The following is an 18206-nucleotide window of genomic DNA, read 5'->3' as shown; positions in this document are numbered from 1 at the left end:
GCTGGTTAGAGGAACCCTGGCATTTGTACTTCTGTTTAATCTTTGTGGGGGATGCTGTAAAGTGCAATTTTTTGGTTTAAAAAAAAAAAAAAAAAAAATAGAATGTCATTTTAGCATAGCTTTTCAATTTTTTTGGGGTCGAAAGATATGTTCTTTTCATACATGGTTGTATGGGGTAAACTTAGAGAAGGAAAGGTTAAAATTAAGTAATCCTTATCAGAATGGTCCACTTAAATATACCAGTAAACCCTCAAATTAATGCTGCTCTGAGTCCTCTGTCATAAGAAACACCACATTTCTTTCCTTCTATTGTGTACACATGGGCTTCTGTATCAGACTTCCTGTTTTCATCTTAAACCTCCTTGCCCCGGGCGTGAGCATGCTCAGTTTGTTCCTGTCCCCCCCCCCCCCGCTGTAATCTGAGCCCAGAGCTATAAGTGAGCAGGTAGATACTCAGGCAGAAAGTGAGGTCACACACCAAGCTAATACTGCAGCTGCTATCCTAAACAAACAGAGCGCATCTAGAGCTTTTGACTCAGGTAAGGTGAAACATTCTACTGAATAATATAGAATTCTAGCTTGCACTATTGCAGCTAATATATTGGCAATAAACTGCCTCCGTAGCTTTCCTTCTCCTTTAAAGGGTAATGATTGCGAAAATGAAAGCTTCATCATACTGAAATAAGAAACTTTCTAAATACAATCAATTAATATATTCTGCATCATTTCTGAAATAATTGAGTTTATCTTCACTATTCTTCTCTCAGCATCTGTTTCTCTTCATTCTGTCTTCCAATATATCTTATGGGGGGGGGGGGCGGGCTTCCTTTCCGACCAGATGAATTAGAGCTCACTCAAATAACTAATTCCAGTACAAACAAAATCTAACAAAATAACTGCTTTTGCACAAATTCTGCATGTAGAGAGACAGGATTTCTGGTGATTTTAATAGTGAGCTCTAATACATTAGGCAAAAGGAGCCCCCCTATAAGATATATTGGATCTAACTGCCACTGATTATCTGACACCCAACTGCTGAATGAAGAGAGAATAAAGAGAAACAGATGCTGAGAGGGGGCTAGATAAACTTGATTATTTCAGAATTTGTAATTGATTACGGTAGTTTCTTTCAGCATAGATTAATTTAATTTTCACGATAGTTCCCCTTTAAAATGTATAAAGTAGGCAGATTTCTAGAACGGTGCTTTAAACAGTTTGGTACTGGGAGTTTTTTCATTTCTACACATCTGGATTCTCCATAACAAGATACAGCTTTGGCACTGGGGCACTTGGAATTCATTGGGGGTATACAGAAGGGGACGGTCACTTTTCCCTAGGCAATATGCATATAAAGTGTGTAGGGATTTAGCGGTTTAGTAGGAAATACTTTTATCTTGATTACAGAAGAAAAACAACAATGACTCACTCAAGGAAGTCCCAAGGTGTTATGGGGGTGAGAAGCAGAGCACTTTCCCCAGTGGAAGCCTTGATCTAAGCCCCAGTAATACCTTGTATTTGTAAGCACTGATTATCCATGTAATCGCTTTAGCAGTAGTACCCACCAAATATTTGTAATTAGTCCAAATAATTAGTTTACCGAGGCAACAGATCCGCACTTGGCAATCCTTTAGCTGCTGCCCCTAAGGTCTGATGTTCAGTGGATTGGAGCTAAATTCCAGCAGCAGGTTTCTGAGGAAAAAAAATGGACTCAAGGCCAAGTTATATTGTACCCACACTGGAAATTAACTGAATTAAAACAGATCTATGGTCGGATATAAGCATCTTATTTATTGTTTTATGAGCAATTCAAAAGTTCAGTGCATTTTTTTAGCATTTAAATAAGGGTTCGATCTCACATGCTTACAATTAGCAGAAATGCAAAATCGGAGATAATTTTCATTAAAGGGATACTGTTATGGGAAAAATTGTTTTTTTTTTTCCCAAACGCATCAGTTAATAGTGCTGCTCCAGCAGAATTCTGCACTGAAACCAGTTTCTCAAAAGAGCAAACAGATTTTTATACATTTAATTTTGAAATCTGACATGGTGGTAGATATCTTGCCTGTTTCCCAAGTGCCCCAAGTCATGTGACTTGTGCTCAGATAAACTTCAGCTACTCTTTACTGCTGTACTGCAAGTTGGAGTGATATCACCCCTCCCTCCCCCGATCAGTAGAACAATGGGAGGGTAACCAGATAACAGCTCCCTGGTAGATAAAAGAAAAGCACTCAATAGTAAAAAATCAATGTCCCACTGTGACACATTCAGTTACATTGAGTAGGCGAAACAATAGCCTGTCAGAAAGCAGTTCCATCCTAAAGTGCTGGCTCTTTCTGAAAGCACATGACCAGGCAAAATGACCTGAGATGGCTGCCTACACACCAATATTACAACTGAAAAAATACACTTGCTGGGTTATGAATTAAATGTTATATGGTAAAGAGAATTATTTGCAGTGTACACTGTAAAAATTACACTATAAAAATCATGACAGAATCCCTTTAAAGGGATACTGTCATGGGAAAACTTTTTTTTTTTTCAAAACGCATCAGTTAATATTGCTGCTCCAGCAGAATTCTTCACTGAAATCCATTTCTCAAAAGAGCAAACAGATTTGTTATATTCAATTTTGAAATCTGACATGGGGCTACACATAGTCAATTTCCCAGCTGCCCCCAGTCATGTGACTTGTGATAAACTTCAATCACTCTTTACTGCAAGTTGGAGTAATATCACCCCCTCCCAGCAGCCTAACAATAGAACAATGGGAAGGTAACAAGATAGCAGCTGCCTGGTCTGGTAGATCTAGGAACAACAATCAATAGTAAAAGCCCCACTGAGACTGATTCAGTTACAGTTACAAGTAGGAGAAATAACATCCTGCCAGAAAGTAATTCCATCCTCAAGTGCAGGCACAAGTCACAAGACTGGGGCAGCTGGGAAACGAACAATATGTCTAGCCCCATGTCAGATTTCAAAATTTAATATAAAAAAATCTGTTTGGATTTCGGTGCAGAATTCTGCTGGAGCAGCCCTATTAATTGATGCGTTTTGGAAAAAACATGTTTTCCCATGACAGTATCCCTTTAACTTAAGTCGCTTTAAGGCAAACTAAAATCCCCATTTACTGGACTAGGTCCAAACTAATCAAACTTAAAATAATGAACTGCAAAAGAAATCTTAAAAGTAAAACTTTCAGGTGCGTTTAATGGGGTTCTCCACTGGTGCCTCATGGTACAGTACTCGTGGTTCTACGTTTAGCGCCACCACAATACTCTCCTGCTCTGATAACGCCCATTATGTTATTAAAAAATAAGACGCCGAGACAAAGCACAGATATCGCTGGTTAATCAATTTGTTGATTGTTATAAAAACAACACTGTCCAAGATTTTGCACTTTGTGCTCCCTGCAGCCACAATACACAAGCAGTTCCTCACCGATTGTTTAAATATGGTTGAGTTTGAATCAATGCAATAATAATAATAATAAAAAAAAAGATCCAGGCTGAAGTCATTCAGCAACACTTAAAAAGGCAAAGAGAGTCAATTGCAGATGCCATACTGGTCCCCAGATGGGGAGATAGAGTTACCACTAAAACGATGCCAGAGTCCCATTCCTCCTGGAAGCTAAAGTGTCAGTCATATGAAGCTCACTGTCACTGAGCTCGCTCTCTTCGTCACCGTTTAAATGCTCGTAGATATTGTTAGAAAGGCTTCCGTTTAAAGTGCGCTCGTCCTTCCTCAGAGAAAAAGGCAAGTTTGAAAGGGTGAAAACAATGTCTTTAAAAGCATGTAATAAAAAGATCCCGATGATAATGGTTAAGAAGCCACTGAAGGTGCCAATCATATCATTAGCAGACATGTGCTGCCACTCCTTGAACAAGATGGCAGAGCAGGTCAGAACGGAGGTGGTAAAGAAGACATAGTAAATGGGAGTCACAATAGAAGTGTTAAATATATCTAAGGCTCTGTTGAGATAATTTATCTGAGTGCTGACACACACAATAAGGCTGAGCAGCAGAATCCACGACAGAGGGTTTCTAAGAACAGGCTCTCCAGAAAAGAGTCCCTTTATAGCAATTCCTAAACCTTTAACACAGGACACTGAGAGGGCTCCGATAACTGAGCAGATGGAGATGTAAACCAGAATATTGGACTGGCCGTGGCGAGGTCCCACCACAAATATCAGGATAAGGGAGGCGATAACCACCGCTGTTGCGAAAAGTAAAAAACCTAAAGGAAGAGAAAATAAATGAGATTGTAAAGATGCTACAAAGATCTGCCAACGTCATAGAGTAGGGCTCCAGCCATTTTGTTATACAGCTTGGGACACACCCAATAAGAGTACAATTTTTTTTTAGTTGGGTGCAGTGAGGGTGTTACCCTATAATCATATATAAATAGAATCATATTGGGTGTCATCAGTTGTAAACATTAAATGGGTTACATTATTATGGTTTTATTATACAGAGAAAAATACAGTGAAGGATTTGTTTTTGTCACCTTAACACCTTAACATGGGTAGACATTTACTTCTCTATGCTATTCTGTTTGACCTGTGGCCATTCACATGTATGACAAGTTCAGAGAAAACTAATTGTTTTTTTTTTAAATTTCTCTATTAACTTGTATATATTTTTGCATTAGAGCAGCCATACTGCTTGGCTAAACAAACACTTTCTCTGCAACCACAGCAACTGGGTTAAGTACCGTATAACCACTACAAGATGTTGTTATGGTACTACATTGTTATAGTGAAGTAGCCAATGCACATAAAGGACAAGTAAACCCTGAAACACTACAGGGTGCCAAAGCCCATATCTGGAATGATTTTGAATCTAGTGTCCCCCGCAGAACCCACAGATACCAGGAAATAAATTATTCTGTGGTGAAAAGTTCTAAAGTTTTATGCAATTCCTGAAGAAATAATAAGCAGCAGTCCTTGGCACATGATCTGTTGCTGATGTGACCGTGCAGTTAAAACCTAGCATACCTATAAATGCTTAGTAGCTCATATAAAGCCAACATGGAAGTAAAACAGTCACAGAGGCTAAAGATGCAAAGGATAATACCTGGATCTGCTAGTTTGATGGACATTTCATTTAGAGAGCCAATCTCTTCTTCCTGGGGAGCATGAATAACCATAACCGTTGATCCCACTATGCTCAGTAAACATCCAATTTTACCGTGAAGGTTGAGCTTTTCGTTCAAGAAGTATGAAGAAAGTATGGCACTGTAATGAAGAGTTTAGTGACAATGAAGTATATTGGGTGCTGTCTCCAACATGGAGCAATAAACCCACCTACTAAATAGTGGCATCATATTCTAATGCTATAGTGCACATATTCTAATTAATGCTCCAATTACATTATAAGCAACATACAGTGGTGTGAAAAACTATTTGCCCCCTTCCTGATTTCTTATTCTTTTGCATGTTTGTCACACTTAAATGTTTCTGCTCATCAAAAACCGTTAACTATTAGTCAAAGATAACATAATTGAACACAAAATGCAGTTTTTAAATGAAGGTTTACGTTATTAAGGGAGAAAAACAACTCCAAATCTACATGGGCCTGTGTGAAAAAGTGATTGCCCCCCTTGTTAAAAAATAACTTAACTGTGGTTTATCACACCTGAGTTCAATTTCAAAGGTTATAAAGCCATTTCTAAAGCTTTGGGACTCCAGCGAACCACAGTGAGAGCCATTATCCACAAATGGCAAAAACATGGAACAGTGGTGAACCTTCCCAGGAGTGGCCGGCCGACCAAAATTACCCCAAGAGCGCAGAGACAACTCATCCGAGAGGCCACAAAAGATGCCAGGACAACATCTAAAGAACTGCAGGCCTCACTTGCCTCAATTAAGGTCAGTGTTCACGACTCCACCATAAGAAAGAGACTGGGCAAAAACGGCCTGCATGGCAGATTTCCAAGGCGCAAACCACTTTTAAGCAAAAAGAACATTAAGGCTCGTCTCAATTTTGCTAAAAAACATCTCAATGATTGCCAAGACTTTTGGGAAAATACCTTGTGGACCGACGAGACAAAAGTTGAACTTTTTGGAAGGTGCGCGTCCCGTTACATCTGGCGTAAAAGTAACACAGCATTTCAGAAAAAGAACATCATACCAACAGTAAAATATGGTGGTGGTAGTGTGATGGTCTGGGGTTGTTTTGCTGCTTCAGGACCTGGAAGACTTGCTGTGATAGATGGAACCATGAATTCTACTGTCTACCAAAAAATCCTGAAGGAGAATGTCCGGCCATCTGTTCGTCAACTCAAGCTGAAGCGATCTTGGGTGCTGCAGCAGGACAATGACCCAAAACACACCAGCAAATCCACCTCTGAATGGCTGAAGAAAAACAAAATGAAGACTTTGGAGTGGCCTAGTCAAAGTCCTGACCTGAATCCTATTGAGATGTTGTGGCATGACCTTAAAAAGGCGGTTCATGCTAGAAAACCCTCAAATAAAGCTGAATTACAACAATTCTGCAAAGATGAGTGGGCCAAAATTCCTCCAGAGCGCTGTAAAAGACTCGTTGCAAGTTATCGCAAACGCTTGATTGCAGTTATTGCTGCTAAGGGTGGCCCAACCAGTTATTAGGTTCAGGGGGCAATTACTTTTTCACACAGATTTCTTTTCTCCCTAAATAATAAAAACCCTCATTTAAAAACTGCATTTTGTGTTTACTTATGTTATCTTTGACTAATAGTTAAATGAGTTTGATGATCAGAAACATTTTGTGTGACAAACATGCAAAAGAATAAGAAATCAGGAAGGGGGCAAATAGTTTTTCACACCACTGTAGTAAGATTTTATCAGAACGCCTCAAACTGGGAAACATCTCTGCAAACAACACAGTTCCACAAAACAGTCTGGCCTATTTCGCCAACTCACAGCAACTAAAGTGCAAAAATGCAGTTCACGTGCTCAATATATCCCAAACTTTCTAATTTCAGATACTTCATAGCCATATTTAATGGAGGGAACATTGATCTGTATATGTGGCTAGGGACAAACAGAATTCTATTAAATAACAGGTGGTATCTACAGATAAACTGGCCTTCTAATGAAATAGGCTATACTGGAGGGTTAATAGCTTGAATCTCAAAAGCAAAAAAGACCCCCTTTCTGCCATGAGCTCATTCAGATGGGCTTATTAAAGGTGCATAAACACTGAACGAAAAATAAATAACATTTAAATAACTTTTTCTGCACATTCTATTGCAAACCAAAACATAAAGAACAATTTATCAAATTTGTGTTATTCCTTTACTGAAAGTGAAGGAGAGAATATTAGGCTCAGGGCCGGATTTACCTTTTGTGCTCCCCTAGGCACAGCTGCTGTGGCGCCCCCCCCAGATCCATGGCTCGCTCTCTCCACTCTTACAAATGAGAACTGCACGACCGCGGCCCGTGTGACGTTGCGCCGGTGTGTGCGCATGCGCGGCACAGTTGCGCGATGTCATTACGCGCGCTAAAGGAATAAGTTGTTTTGCGCTCCTTTTCCTTTTGGGGCACAGTTATATAGATGTTAGGGGTGCCTGCTTGCCGCCCCTAAACATCTTGCCACCCTAGGCACGGGCCTAGGGGGCCTCTCCCTAAATCCGGCCCTGCTTAGGCTGTTCTTCTTTACAAACTCAAACATTCCCTGAATAAACTGAAAAATGTTTCAAGATTTTGCTTTCCTTTGAATCACAGAACTAATATTTAGTTGTATAATCAGTGTTTCTGAGAACTGCTGCACATCTGTGTTACATGGAGTCCACCAACTTCTGACACTTGTTACATTCCACAATTCTACTGCACTTCTTGCTTTTGCCTCAGAAACAGCATTTTCAATGTCACCCACAAGTTTTCTATTGGATTAAGGTCCAGGGATTGGGCTGGTCACTCCATAACATCAATCTTGTTGGTCTGGAACCAAGATGTTTCTCGTTTACTGGTGTGTTTGGGGTTGTTGTCTTATTCAAACACACATTTCAAGGTCATTTCCGCTTTGGCATAAGACAACATGACCTCAAGTATTTTGATGTATTGAAACTGATCCATGATCCCTGGTATGTGGTAAACAGACCCAACACCATAGTATGAGAATCACCCCCATGTCTGCGGCCTCTAACCAAAAATAACAATCTTGCTTTCATTCCTCCACAAAGTGTTGTGCCATTTCTCTTTTCTTTAGCAAATTGGAAACTTCAGCACACGCCTTCCCCCCCCCCCCCAAAATGGGACTTTGCAGGGGCTTCTTGACGATAGCTTGGCTTCACATAGGCGTCTTCTAATTGTAACAGTACTCACAGGTAACTTTACACCTTCTTTGATCTTCCTGAAGCTGATTATTGGCTGAATCTTTGCCATTTTGTCTATTCTATACATTTGAATGGTCTATTTCTGTTTTCTTCCACATCTTTCAGGTTTTGGTTGCCAATATAAAGCATTGGAGGTCATTTTAGCTGAGCAGCCTATCGTTTTATATGCCTTTTTCTATGTTTTTCCCTCTCCAATCAACTTTTTAATCAAAGTAAACTGTTCTTCTGAGCAATGTCTGGAATGGTCGCTTTTCAGAGAGAAATGCACTATAACCAGCATGTACAACATTTGCTGCCTTCCTTTCTTAAATAAGGGCCGGAATTGACACCTGTTTTTTCGCAGAATGAATGACCTCACTAATTGAACTCCACACTGCTATTATTTAGAACAAGCCTCAATTAATGATTCAGTTACACAGAATCAGCAGCATGTCATGACTGTTGGTTTTCTGTTACTCTACTACACCTACTAGTAAATTATTTACCATGTAGCAAAAACATTTAGATTTATTTTCGGCAATTCATATAATGTCTATGTGCCGTTTTTACATAAGTCCAACTGAATGTGAAAAAGTGGGGTATATTTTCCAGTCAAATGTGCAAATCAAACACAGGCAGGACATTCAGTGTTTATCTATAAGGTATCCACAGAAAGTATGTTTTCAGCTCAATCATCAGCTGTCAATCATCTTATAAATTGGGGAATAGCACAAGATCATTGTTTCTGACTTTTCAATTTGCAAGCTTAAGATGTTCTGGGACACATGAATATATGATTTTCCAAGATAAACTAAACGTTACCTCTGGAAATGCACTATAGTGAGCACAGAATGTAATGCTTTGAAAATCAGCTGGCAGGGAAAGGCTTCATGTAGTAAGGCTTGCCATGCAAATGGGCACCTATAGCTCAGATAATTTTCCTAAGGTATTGCCTTGTGTAATAGCCAAATGCTCCCCTTCCTTTATTATAGTCATAGTTATTATACAGAGGCTAAGTTATAACTAACTACTACCACTCCCAAGCTCTGCACTAACGAACTAACACCCAATGGCCACACAGAAGTGTACAAGTATATAAGTGAAGTGCATATTTTAAGCACAATATCAAGCATTATAGTGTATGTAAGTGTATGCAAGTACCTGACTAGCACACTTAGAGCTCCTAAAGGTGTCACTAGAGTAGCCGGTGCAAAGGCATATGCAGCAAAATTAGCAACTTCACCTGCTCCCACTGAAAGAAAATAATAGAGATTAGTCACACAGCAAATATAGCACAGGGTTTTCAACAACATATAAGATCCACTATCCTACACATGTAGCAATACCTCCATTGTTGCCCTTTTTTTCTAAGCCTTTATATAGAGGGTTTGGAGAAGGAGGTGCTTTGGGCAACTGAATAAGTTAATTATGGGGACTCTGAAGTGTCATAGAGCGGTTAGTGACATGAAGCAGCAGTAGAAACCTTATAAGTAAGAGTTTTTTTGTACACAGTCTGTTCATGGGCTCCTTAGACTTATTTCTTTTAGCCAGTCTGGCTCTTGAATGTGTTATGCCAAATAATAATGAGTTGCAAGATGTTGGCTTGAATATTAATACATTGCATTATGTTCTTCCAAACTGACCAGTTACAAAGTTAATCAAACTAGATGCATCTAAAACTTTATATATTATTAAAGGATCAGTACCACCAAAAAAATGAAAGCCTATAAAAGTAACTAAAATACAATGTCCAGTTGCCCAACACTGGCAAAACTGGTGTTTGCTGCAGAAAAACGATATTTCATATAAACAAACTACTATGTAGCCATGGGGGCAGCAATTTAGTTGGAAAAAGACAAAAAGGCACAGTATCTAGAAGAATCCCTACCACTTCAGTAGAACTGAAGAAGCCCCTCTAAGGGGCAGATTTATCAAGGGCCGAAGTCAATTCGAGGGAATTTCGAAGTAAAAAATATTCGACCATTCGATAATCGAAAGTACTGTCGCTTTAAAAAAAACTTTTAAGTTTTTTAAAAGTCGAAGTAAAATCGTTTGATCGATCGCTAAAATCGTTTGAATCGTTCGAATCGAAGTATTTTAATTCGATGGTCGAATTTCGAAGTATTGCCCCTAAGTGTTCAGTTACCTTTGACTTAATTCTACTAAATACTGTATATCGTTACCTGGATAAATGAGAATCTTCATTGACACAAGAAAAGGCTCAGGATAACATAGCAGATAACAGATAGCTCTGTAGATGTTTCTGTTGTCTACTATGTAACCTGAGCCTTCTTTTTTCAGACTGAATGGCTGCCCCCATGGCTACATAGCTGTTTGTTTATATAAACTATAGTAGTGTTGCTGAAGCAAATGCACCAGTTTTGCCAGTGTAGGACAATAGTACATGTAGTTTTTGGTGTTACTACAGTTACATTTTTCTGTTAGAGGTTCAATGCATTAGTTTTATATAAACTTACTTGAGAGAAGCCCTGCCCACCACAGCCATTCTTTGAGATATGCATGGCCACCCTGTCCTGTATGTGAAAATCAAAAGGTAGAAATCTAGATTAAAGATTAGATTTAGAATCAACTACAAAATATTATTTTAGTAACTCAAATTTAATTGGCCAACATTTAAGTCCATTAACAAGATGTTTGTTAAAGGGATCCTGTCATCGGAAAACATGTTTTTTTCAAAATGCATCAGTTAATAGTGCTACTCCATTGAATTCAATTTAGGTCGCACTCACTTGTCTGCAACTTTGTTCCCGGGTGCACTTTTCCCACGTGTCCTTCCACACGAATACAATATTTGTTAGGAATTCAAACGGGCAGCACTCCGATTAAAATAAAAGCCTTTATTTTTCACATGCAGGGCAACAGCAGAGCAACGTTTCGAGCCATGTGGCTCGAAACGTTGCTCTGCTGTTGCCCTGCATGTGAAAAATAAAGGCTTTTATTTTAATCGGAGTGCTGCCCGTTTGAATTCCTAACAAATAGTGCTACTCCAGCAGAATTCTGCACTGATATCCATTTCTCAAAAGAGCAAATAGATTTTTTTATATTCAATTTTGAAATCTGACATGGGGCTAGACATTTTGTCAATTTCCCAGCTGCCCCTGGTCATGTGACTTGTGCCTGCAGTTTAGGAGAGAAATGCTTTCTGGCAGGCTGCTGTTTTTCCTTCTCAATGTAACTGAATGAGTCTCAGTGGGACATGGGTTTTTACTATTGAGTGTTGTCCTTAGATCTACCAGGCAGCTGTTATCTTGTGTTAGGGAGCTGTTATCTGGTTACCTTCCCATTGTTCTTTTGTTTGGCTGCTGGGGGGGGGTGATATCACTCCAACTTGCAGTACAGCAGTAAAGAGTGATTGAAGTTTATCAGAGCACAAGTCACATGACTTGGGGCAGCTGGGAAATTGACAAAATGTCTAGCCCCATGTCAGATTTCAAAATTGGATATAAAAAAATCTGTTTGCTCTTTTGAAAAATGGATTTCAGTGCAGAATTCTGCTGGAACAGCACTATTAACGGATTCATTTTGAAATTTTTTTTTCCCCGTGACAGTATCCCTTTAAGAGCATTGTTTCATCATGCAAGGGCAAGTAAAAGCCTCTAGATATACTTTAACATATATTGAGCCTCCATTTCCTATGCCTGCTTGAAGTCTATATTTCTCTACAAATATATAAAGAGCACATTAATTCTACACTATTATACAGCTTTCACTACATTCTCTGAAATGCTTTATACCCATAAAACAAGATCTAATCAAATATACTACAGGTATGGGATCCGTTATTTGGAAATATTTCGGAAAGGCCGTCTCCCATAGACTCCATTTTATCCAAATAATACAAAATTTAAAAAAAACATTTTTTTCTCTGTAATAATAAAACAGTACCTTGTACTTGATACCAACTAAGATATAATTAATCCTTATTGGAGGCCAAGTCAGCCTATTTGATTTATTTAATGTCTAGCAGACTTAGGGTAATGACACACGGGCAGATTCGGGGAGATTAGTCGTCCCGACGACAAATTGCCTCTTCTTCGGGGCGACAATCTCCCCGAACTGCCTTCCCGCCGGCTATAATGAAAAATTGCCAGCAGTATGGCACTCGTGTGGCTTCGTTTTCTGAGGACGCCTGAAGTTGCCTCACAAGGAAACTTTGGGTGACTCCAGAAAACGAAGTGTCGCGAGTGCCATGCCGCTGCCAATTTTCCATGATTGGGTCCAGTACAATGGAGAAACATGGAGGTACAAACCCTACCCAGGGCCACAATTGGGAAAATGACGTACCTGCTCTCATAGAGCCACTCCGAGCTAAGCGCAGAAGGCCCTTCTTTTTCAGGATGAAACTCCCCCCAATGAAGAGGCTGGAGCTGATGGCCAGCACAAGACCTATGTAGAAATCATACTTTCCTCGATCTTGGCTCATGTCGAAAGCCTTTAATTCTCCCAGCCCAACCACATTGATAATTGTGCCAGAGATCTAGTGGCATTGATATTAGTGCAGAGCAGCTGCCCGTGTAGGTCCCACATTTATTCCTGCAAAGAAAGACATTATATTACATGTTGTAGCAGGCACCAAATAATTAGGATGCTAAACCAAAGCCAAAGACATTCCCAGCATATTATGGAGATTTATTTGTACGTTTAAATATATTTGATATTTGAGAAAGGCCTCGGAGGAGGAGTCACGCATACAATAATACATTTATATATATAGAAGGTCCCCTAGGACATTCAAATTCACCAGAGTGTGCTCCTACCAGCAGGTACATCTATGCACACAACATATATATCCAGAGCAGCTAAATATGTTGCAAGTATGCCAGTTCATTTGTATTTTGTTTTTTTTGTTTTTTTAAGAAACACATTAGTGTTAAACAGTTACTGACTAATGAAGCAGGCTAATTTCATGTGTTACACGGAGTCTATTACTATACACAGAGGAAAACCATCCTTACAAAATGTACAATTTTAAAAGGATTATGATTAAAGCACAAATTGAATTAGAGAGTGCTGGCTCATTTCATTTGGGGATTGAAGCACTTTGGAAACAATTTACAGTCACAGCAGGGAATAAGCAAGAGAAAAAATGTATTTTTATGCTGCACCAAATTAAACTGATCTGTACCAAATATATTTGACAAAGACATGAGTGTATGGAGAATTATTTGTATGTTTAAATGTGTGCACACATATAATTACAATGAAAAGAGATAGCATTTCTTCTATAGCTCAACGGCAGTACTTCAATCAGTGAAATTATGGTTAGAAGAGTGTAGAGTGAGAAAAATACACAATCAGCTTCTTTGAACACTAGGCTTAAAGGAGAAGGAAAGGTTAAAATGAAGTAAGCTTTATCAGAAATGTCTATATAAATACACCAGTAAGCTCTCAAATTAATGCTGCTCTGAGTCCTCTGTCAAAAGAAAGACAACATTTCATTCCTTCTATTGTGGACACATGACTTCTGTATCAGACTTCCTGTTTTCAGGATAAACCTCCAGAGCTAGGGCTTGAGCATGCTCAGTTTGCTCCTCCCTCTTTCCCTTTTTTCTCCTTCCTCCTCCCCTCCCTCCTGTAATGTGAGTCCAGAGCTATTAGGGAGCAGGGAGAAACTCAGGCAGGAAGTGATGTCACACCAAGCTAATCAGCAGCTGCTATCCTAAACAAACAGAGACTCAAGTATGGTAAAGCATTCTGCAGAATGAATATAGTGTTATAGCTTGCACTATTGTGGTTAATCTATTGGCAATAAACTGCTTCGGTAGCTTTCCTTCTCCTTTAAGTGAAAAAGAAAATTCAAGTTCAAAAACACCGTCCCAATGCAGGCGTGATGTATGGACAGTCCCACAACAGAGATATTACATGTCAGTAAGTGGATCTCTGAAGGTGTGCCACATTACTAATGCAACAGGTATGCAGTGTCCTATGCAAGGTATTTAGAGTGGTTGGCTGTGCATGATCATTTGTATTTTACCATTCTGTTTGCCAATTACTGATGCCCCTGTATTTGTAGCTTAAACATGGGAAGCAGAGGACATACAGTCACAGATGGATACACAGGGGGCCTCACCAGTCCAAATACGCAATGTTGCTTCAAGATGAGGTAAATGGAATTGAAAGCATTAGAAACAGACCATAAATACTGGATACAAGATGCAAAGGTCATCAGTCCAGTATTTGCACAACATTTACACCTGTGTTCCATACCACACTGTATAAAAAACACAGACACAATCATTCTAATTCATAGGGAGATGCTTTCCGAGATTTACAATATATTTTATTTTAAGCTTTTAAATTATTTTCCAGTTTATAGCTCTTTCTGGAAAGCTTTCAAAAGCAGAAAAGTGTAACCCCAATAGAGAAGCAGCACAGAGGAAACTTCACTGAGATGTGTTTACAACACCTGGGGCAAACGTCATGCTGCATACCATCCCTTGTGGCTGATTTCCAAAGGGACTGTCATAGTACAAGGTACTTTTGTGATTATAATGTTATATACCTTTAAAGATGATAAACTACACATTGCTCAGACGCTGTAAGTTACTAAATGTTGATAGAAAAGAGCAGAGGTGATCTCAAACCCCTATTCTATTAGTGGTTGATAACTGGTGTTCCTAAAGGTTTTTGATCATACAAGTAATCAAATTAAGGCTCTCAGAGTGACTGTTTAATAAAACTGTCATACTAGTAGACAATAAATATAATATAGACCTAATAAAACGTGGGGGTTTACAAGTTTGGACACCACCAGCAGACCTTGAGCTGTTACTACTTGTTAGTCCATACATTAATAAAGTCTGGTGACCCCTATACTAAAACAAAGACAACATTTTTCCACTGCCTAAAGATAAAGTCCCAATATGATAGAACCCCAGCAGTGTCATGGCATCTCACTATTCTTGAATTTATCACAGGCATCTGTTTATATGCAAGATGTCTAGTTCCACAAGAATAACTAAACTTGCTGCTTAGCTCAGGGAGAAGTGAGCAGTAGCATTAACTGTCAAACACTGACTCAGCTGCTTTTATTTCACTAAAAGCTGATGGAGTCACTATTGACTGACCCAGCTAAACTGGTTTAATGACTACAGTGTGTATATTGAAACACACTGAAACATACAGAGTGGTGGAAGTTTCTGATCTCAGTTTGTAAAAAGGATAAGAATGGTCCAAATGGCTCAATATGTTAAATTGAAATCAAACAGTTCTATAGTTTAGACCATCTGTAGCAAAAACAAAGGAACAGGTGTACCAACCAGAATCAAGTTTTGTTCTTAAGAAGCAAAGTATCAAACAGAACCAGGGTCAGTTCTTCACTTCACACATTCCCAATGCCAAGGAGAAACTGTTTAAATTAGGGATGCACCGAATCCAGTATTCGGTTCGGGATTCAACCTTTTTCAGCAGGATTCAGCAGAATCCTTCTGCCCGGTGAACCGAAACCTAATTTGCATATGTAAATTAGGGGTGGGGAGGGAAATTGCATCATTTGTTGACACAAAACAAGGAAGTAAAAAATGTTTTCCCCTTCCCACCCCTAATTTGCATATGCAAATTAGGATTCTGGGTTGTGGCCAAATCCAAAATAGTGCAACTGTCCGAATATGTCTGTATATGGTTAAGCATATTACATCCGAGTCATTCTTTAAGAGCACTGTGCACTTAAAATAAACATTTCTTTAAATTGAGTATTTTATTTTAGTAGATTATTTTAACAACCAGAGGTAATCCTGATACTGGGGTGGTAATCTATCTGAAGTTTGCTGTAAATTATATAAAAATCTACAGAACAATCAAAAAAAAAAAAAAAGAAGAAATAAAGATATATACAGGGTATAATACACCAACAAAACACTGTACCTTCAAGTCTGTATTCAGCCATTTGGAGTTAAACCTCGATTGTGCATCTAAGCCAAAATATTCAGCAGACATCCTGTTCAAAGTTAATAGCCTGTGAAGTACAAATAAAAAGAAAGAAGGATATGTTTTAGTGATTTCTATACATAGTAAATACACTACATGCTGAAAAGTTTCTGGGAAACCTGCGTCTCATTCTAAAACCAGGGCTACATACGAACATTAGCTTTGCAGGAAGCACAAAATTGTCAGTGATATCACTATACCAATAAGTGTTGCTTTCACCATATATTGCAACAAACATCTTTGTTATAATAAAACAGGAAATTTCCATAACTGCTGCATTTAACAGCGCTAAGTAACCCTATACAAACAAAAAGATTTTGAACCCTTTAGATTAAAAGTATCCGAAAATGTCGATTTATACATGGAGTTGCAAAAGTATTCAGATCCTTGGCCCGTTCTCTGATTTCACCTGATAAATCCCACACCGACATACAGATTTCTGTGATAGTTGGATTTCAAAGCGCCGACACTTAAAATTCTGGTTTTAACATTAAATAATTTTATATTCTAGGTCTTAAAAGGGGACCCGTCACCCAAAACAATTATTCAAAATCCTATTTTATCATGTTTGTCAAGCAAAATGAACTTTAATTACACTGGAAAAATGATTTGAATCTTTGTTTCCTTCCATCTGGGAATTTATAATTATAGCAAGCAGGCAGGAGCCATTTTGTGGGACAGTTATTAATTCAAGCCTAAGACTAAAGGTGGCCATAGAGGCACAGATAATATCGTACGAAACGAATTTTCGTCCGATATTCGTTGCGTGTATGGTGGAAAAAGAGCAGACCGATATCGGCAGAAGACTTGGATATCGGTCGGCTCGTCGATCGGGCTGGACGGAAAATTTTGATCGGGTGCCTTTGAAGGGACCCAAACATCATTTGTTAGTGCTGAATCGTCAGATACAGGTAGAATTCTATTGTTTCTTCCCGTTTATCTACCTTTATATCTGACGATTCAGCTCTACACGTGTGTATTGAAACGAACGATCTTTCTTGGAAAGATCTTTTCCAAGAAAGATCGTAATTGTTACGTCTATGGCCACAAGAGGAGGGGCAGGCGATATTTGATTGACAGCTGACATTTTTAAATGAGTTTACAACAGCTATGAACGCTTTAATAAAAAAAAAAAGAATTTGGATTTTATGTTTAATTTGAAAAGGACTTTTATAATACATCTTTTTATGTCTGGGTGGCATGTCCACCTGAATATTTTGTAGAGCCACTTTTTTTGCAGCAACTGTATGTTGGGATGGGAATATGTGCCCCTATTTTGCAAGGGGCAGTGATAGGAGCGTTTGTGCCATTACACACATCCCCCCACACAGTGTCACAGGGATCAATTACACATTGTCAGCCGTGGGAAATGCCTACACACGTGTGGAAGTGGAGAAGGGAGCTGATAACAACAGATAGGATTGCTACAGTCAGGGAGAAGCCCATCGTTCCCCGAGGGTACTTCCGGGCAGAGAGAAGTGAGAAGTCAAGTCATAAGTAGAAGTATATCCCAGCAAGGACGCGTGACTGACACTGTACAAGCCACAGACAAGCGCAATACGTTTCTGTAAGCAACAGCTCATACCTGCGCACCACACCACACTCCCGATTTTCTTCACACCATCCCCAGTCCTGGAGCGCTGTTTAAACGTCCCACAGCGCCCTTAACATTAGCTTCCTGACAGACAACTAATCCCGACGTCACAAGTCTCATCACGCGAGAGTGTGACTACATACATAGAAGCATAGAAGCGCGCTGACGGCCAAAGCCAGGCGCATAACTCGTGTTTTAGTCAGGGATTGTGCCCGCCCTCTGCCATCGGAGCCTCAGTTTCTAAACTGACATAAATATGATTTTTTTAAGTCCCGCACAACTACTTGCCACCAGTCCCGCCATCAGAAATCACGGGCCCTACACAACTGTGCCCACCACCACAGGCCAGTGTCGGACTGGGAGTGGGACACCA

General features: G+C 39.3%; 1 protein-coding gene across 1 annotated transcript; it reads right to left on the bottom strand.

The window, feature by feature from the left end:
* Positions 1–1416: 1416 nt before the first annotated feature.
* nipa2.S (NIPA magnesium transporter 2 S homeolog) lies at positions 1417–17854 on the bottom strand. The gene is given in 7 exon segments (NM_001092542.1): positions 1417–4233; positions 5073–5233; positions 9454–9544; positions 10770–10826; positions 12598–12846; positions 16177–16267; positions 17825–17854. Coding segments are annotated over 5 exon segments (1089 nt in total). The 5' UTR covers positions 12737–12846; positions 16177–16267; positions 17825–17854; the 3' UTR covers positions 1417–3592.
* Between the last annotated feature and the right edge of the window lie 352 nt (positions 17855–18206).

This window comes from Xenopus laevis, chromosome 2S (genome assembly GCF_017654675.1).
Source record: "Xenopus laevis strain J_2021 chromosome 2S, Xenopus_laevis_v10.1, whole genome shotgun sequence".
Lineage (NCBI taxonomy): Eukaryota > Metazoa > Chordata > Amphibia > Anura > Pipidae > Xenopus > Xenopus laevis.
Note: the sequence above shows the minus strand (reverse complement) of the source record. Positions and strands in the feature narration are given on the sequence as shown.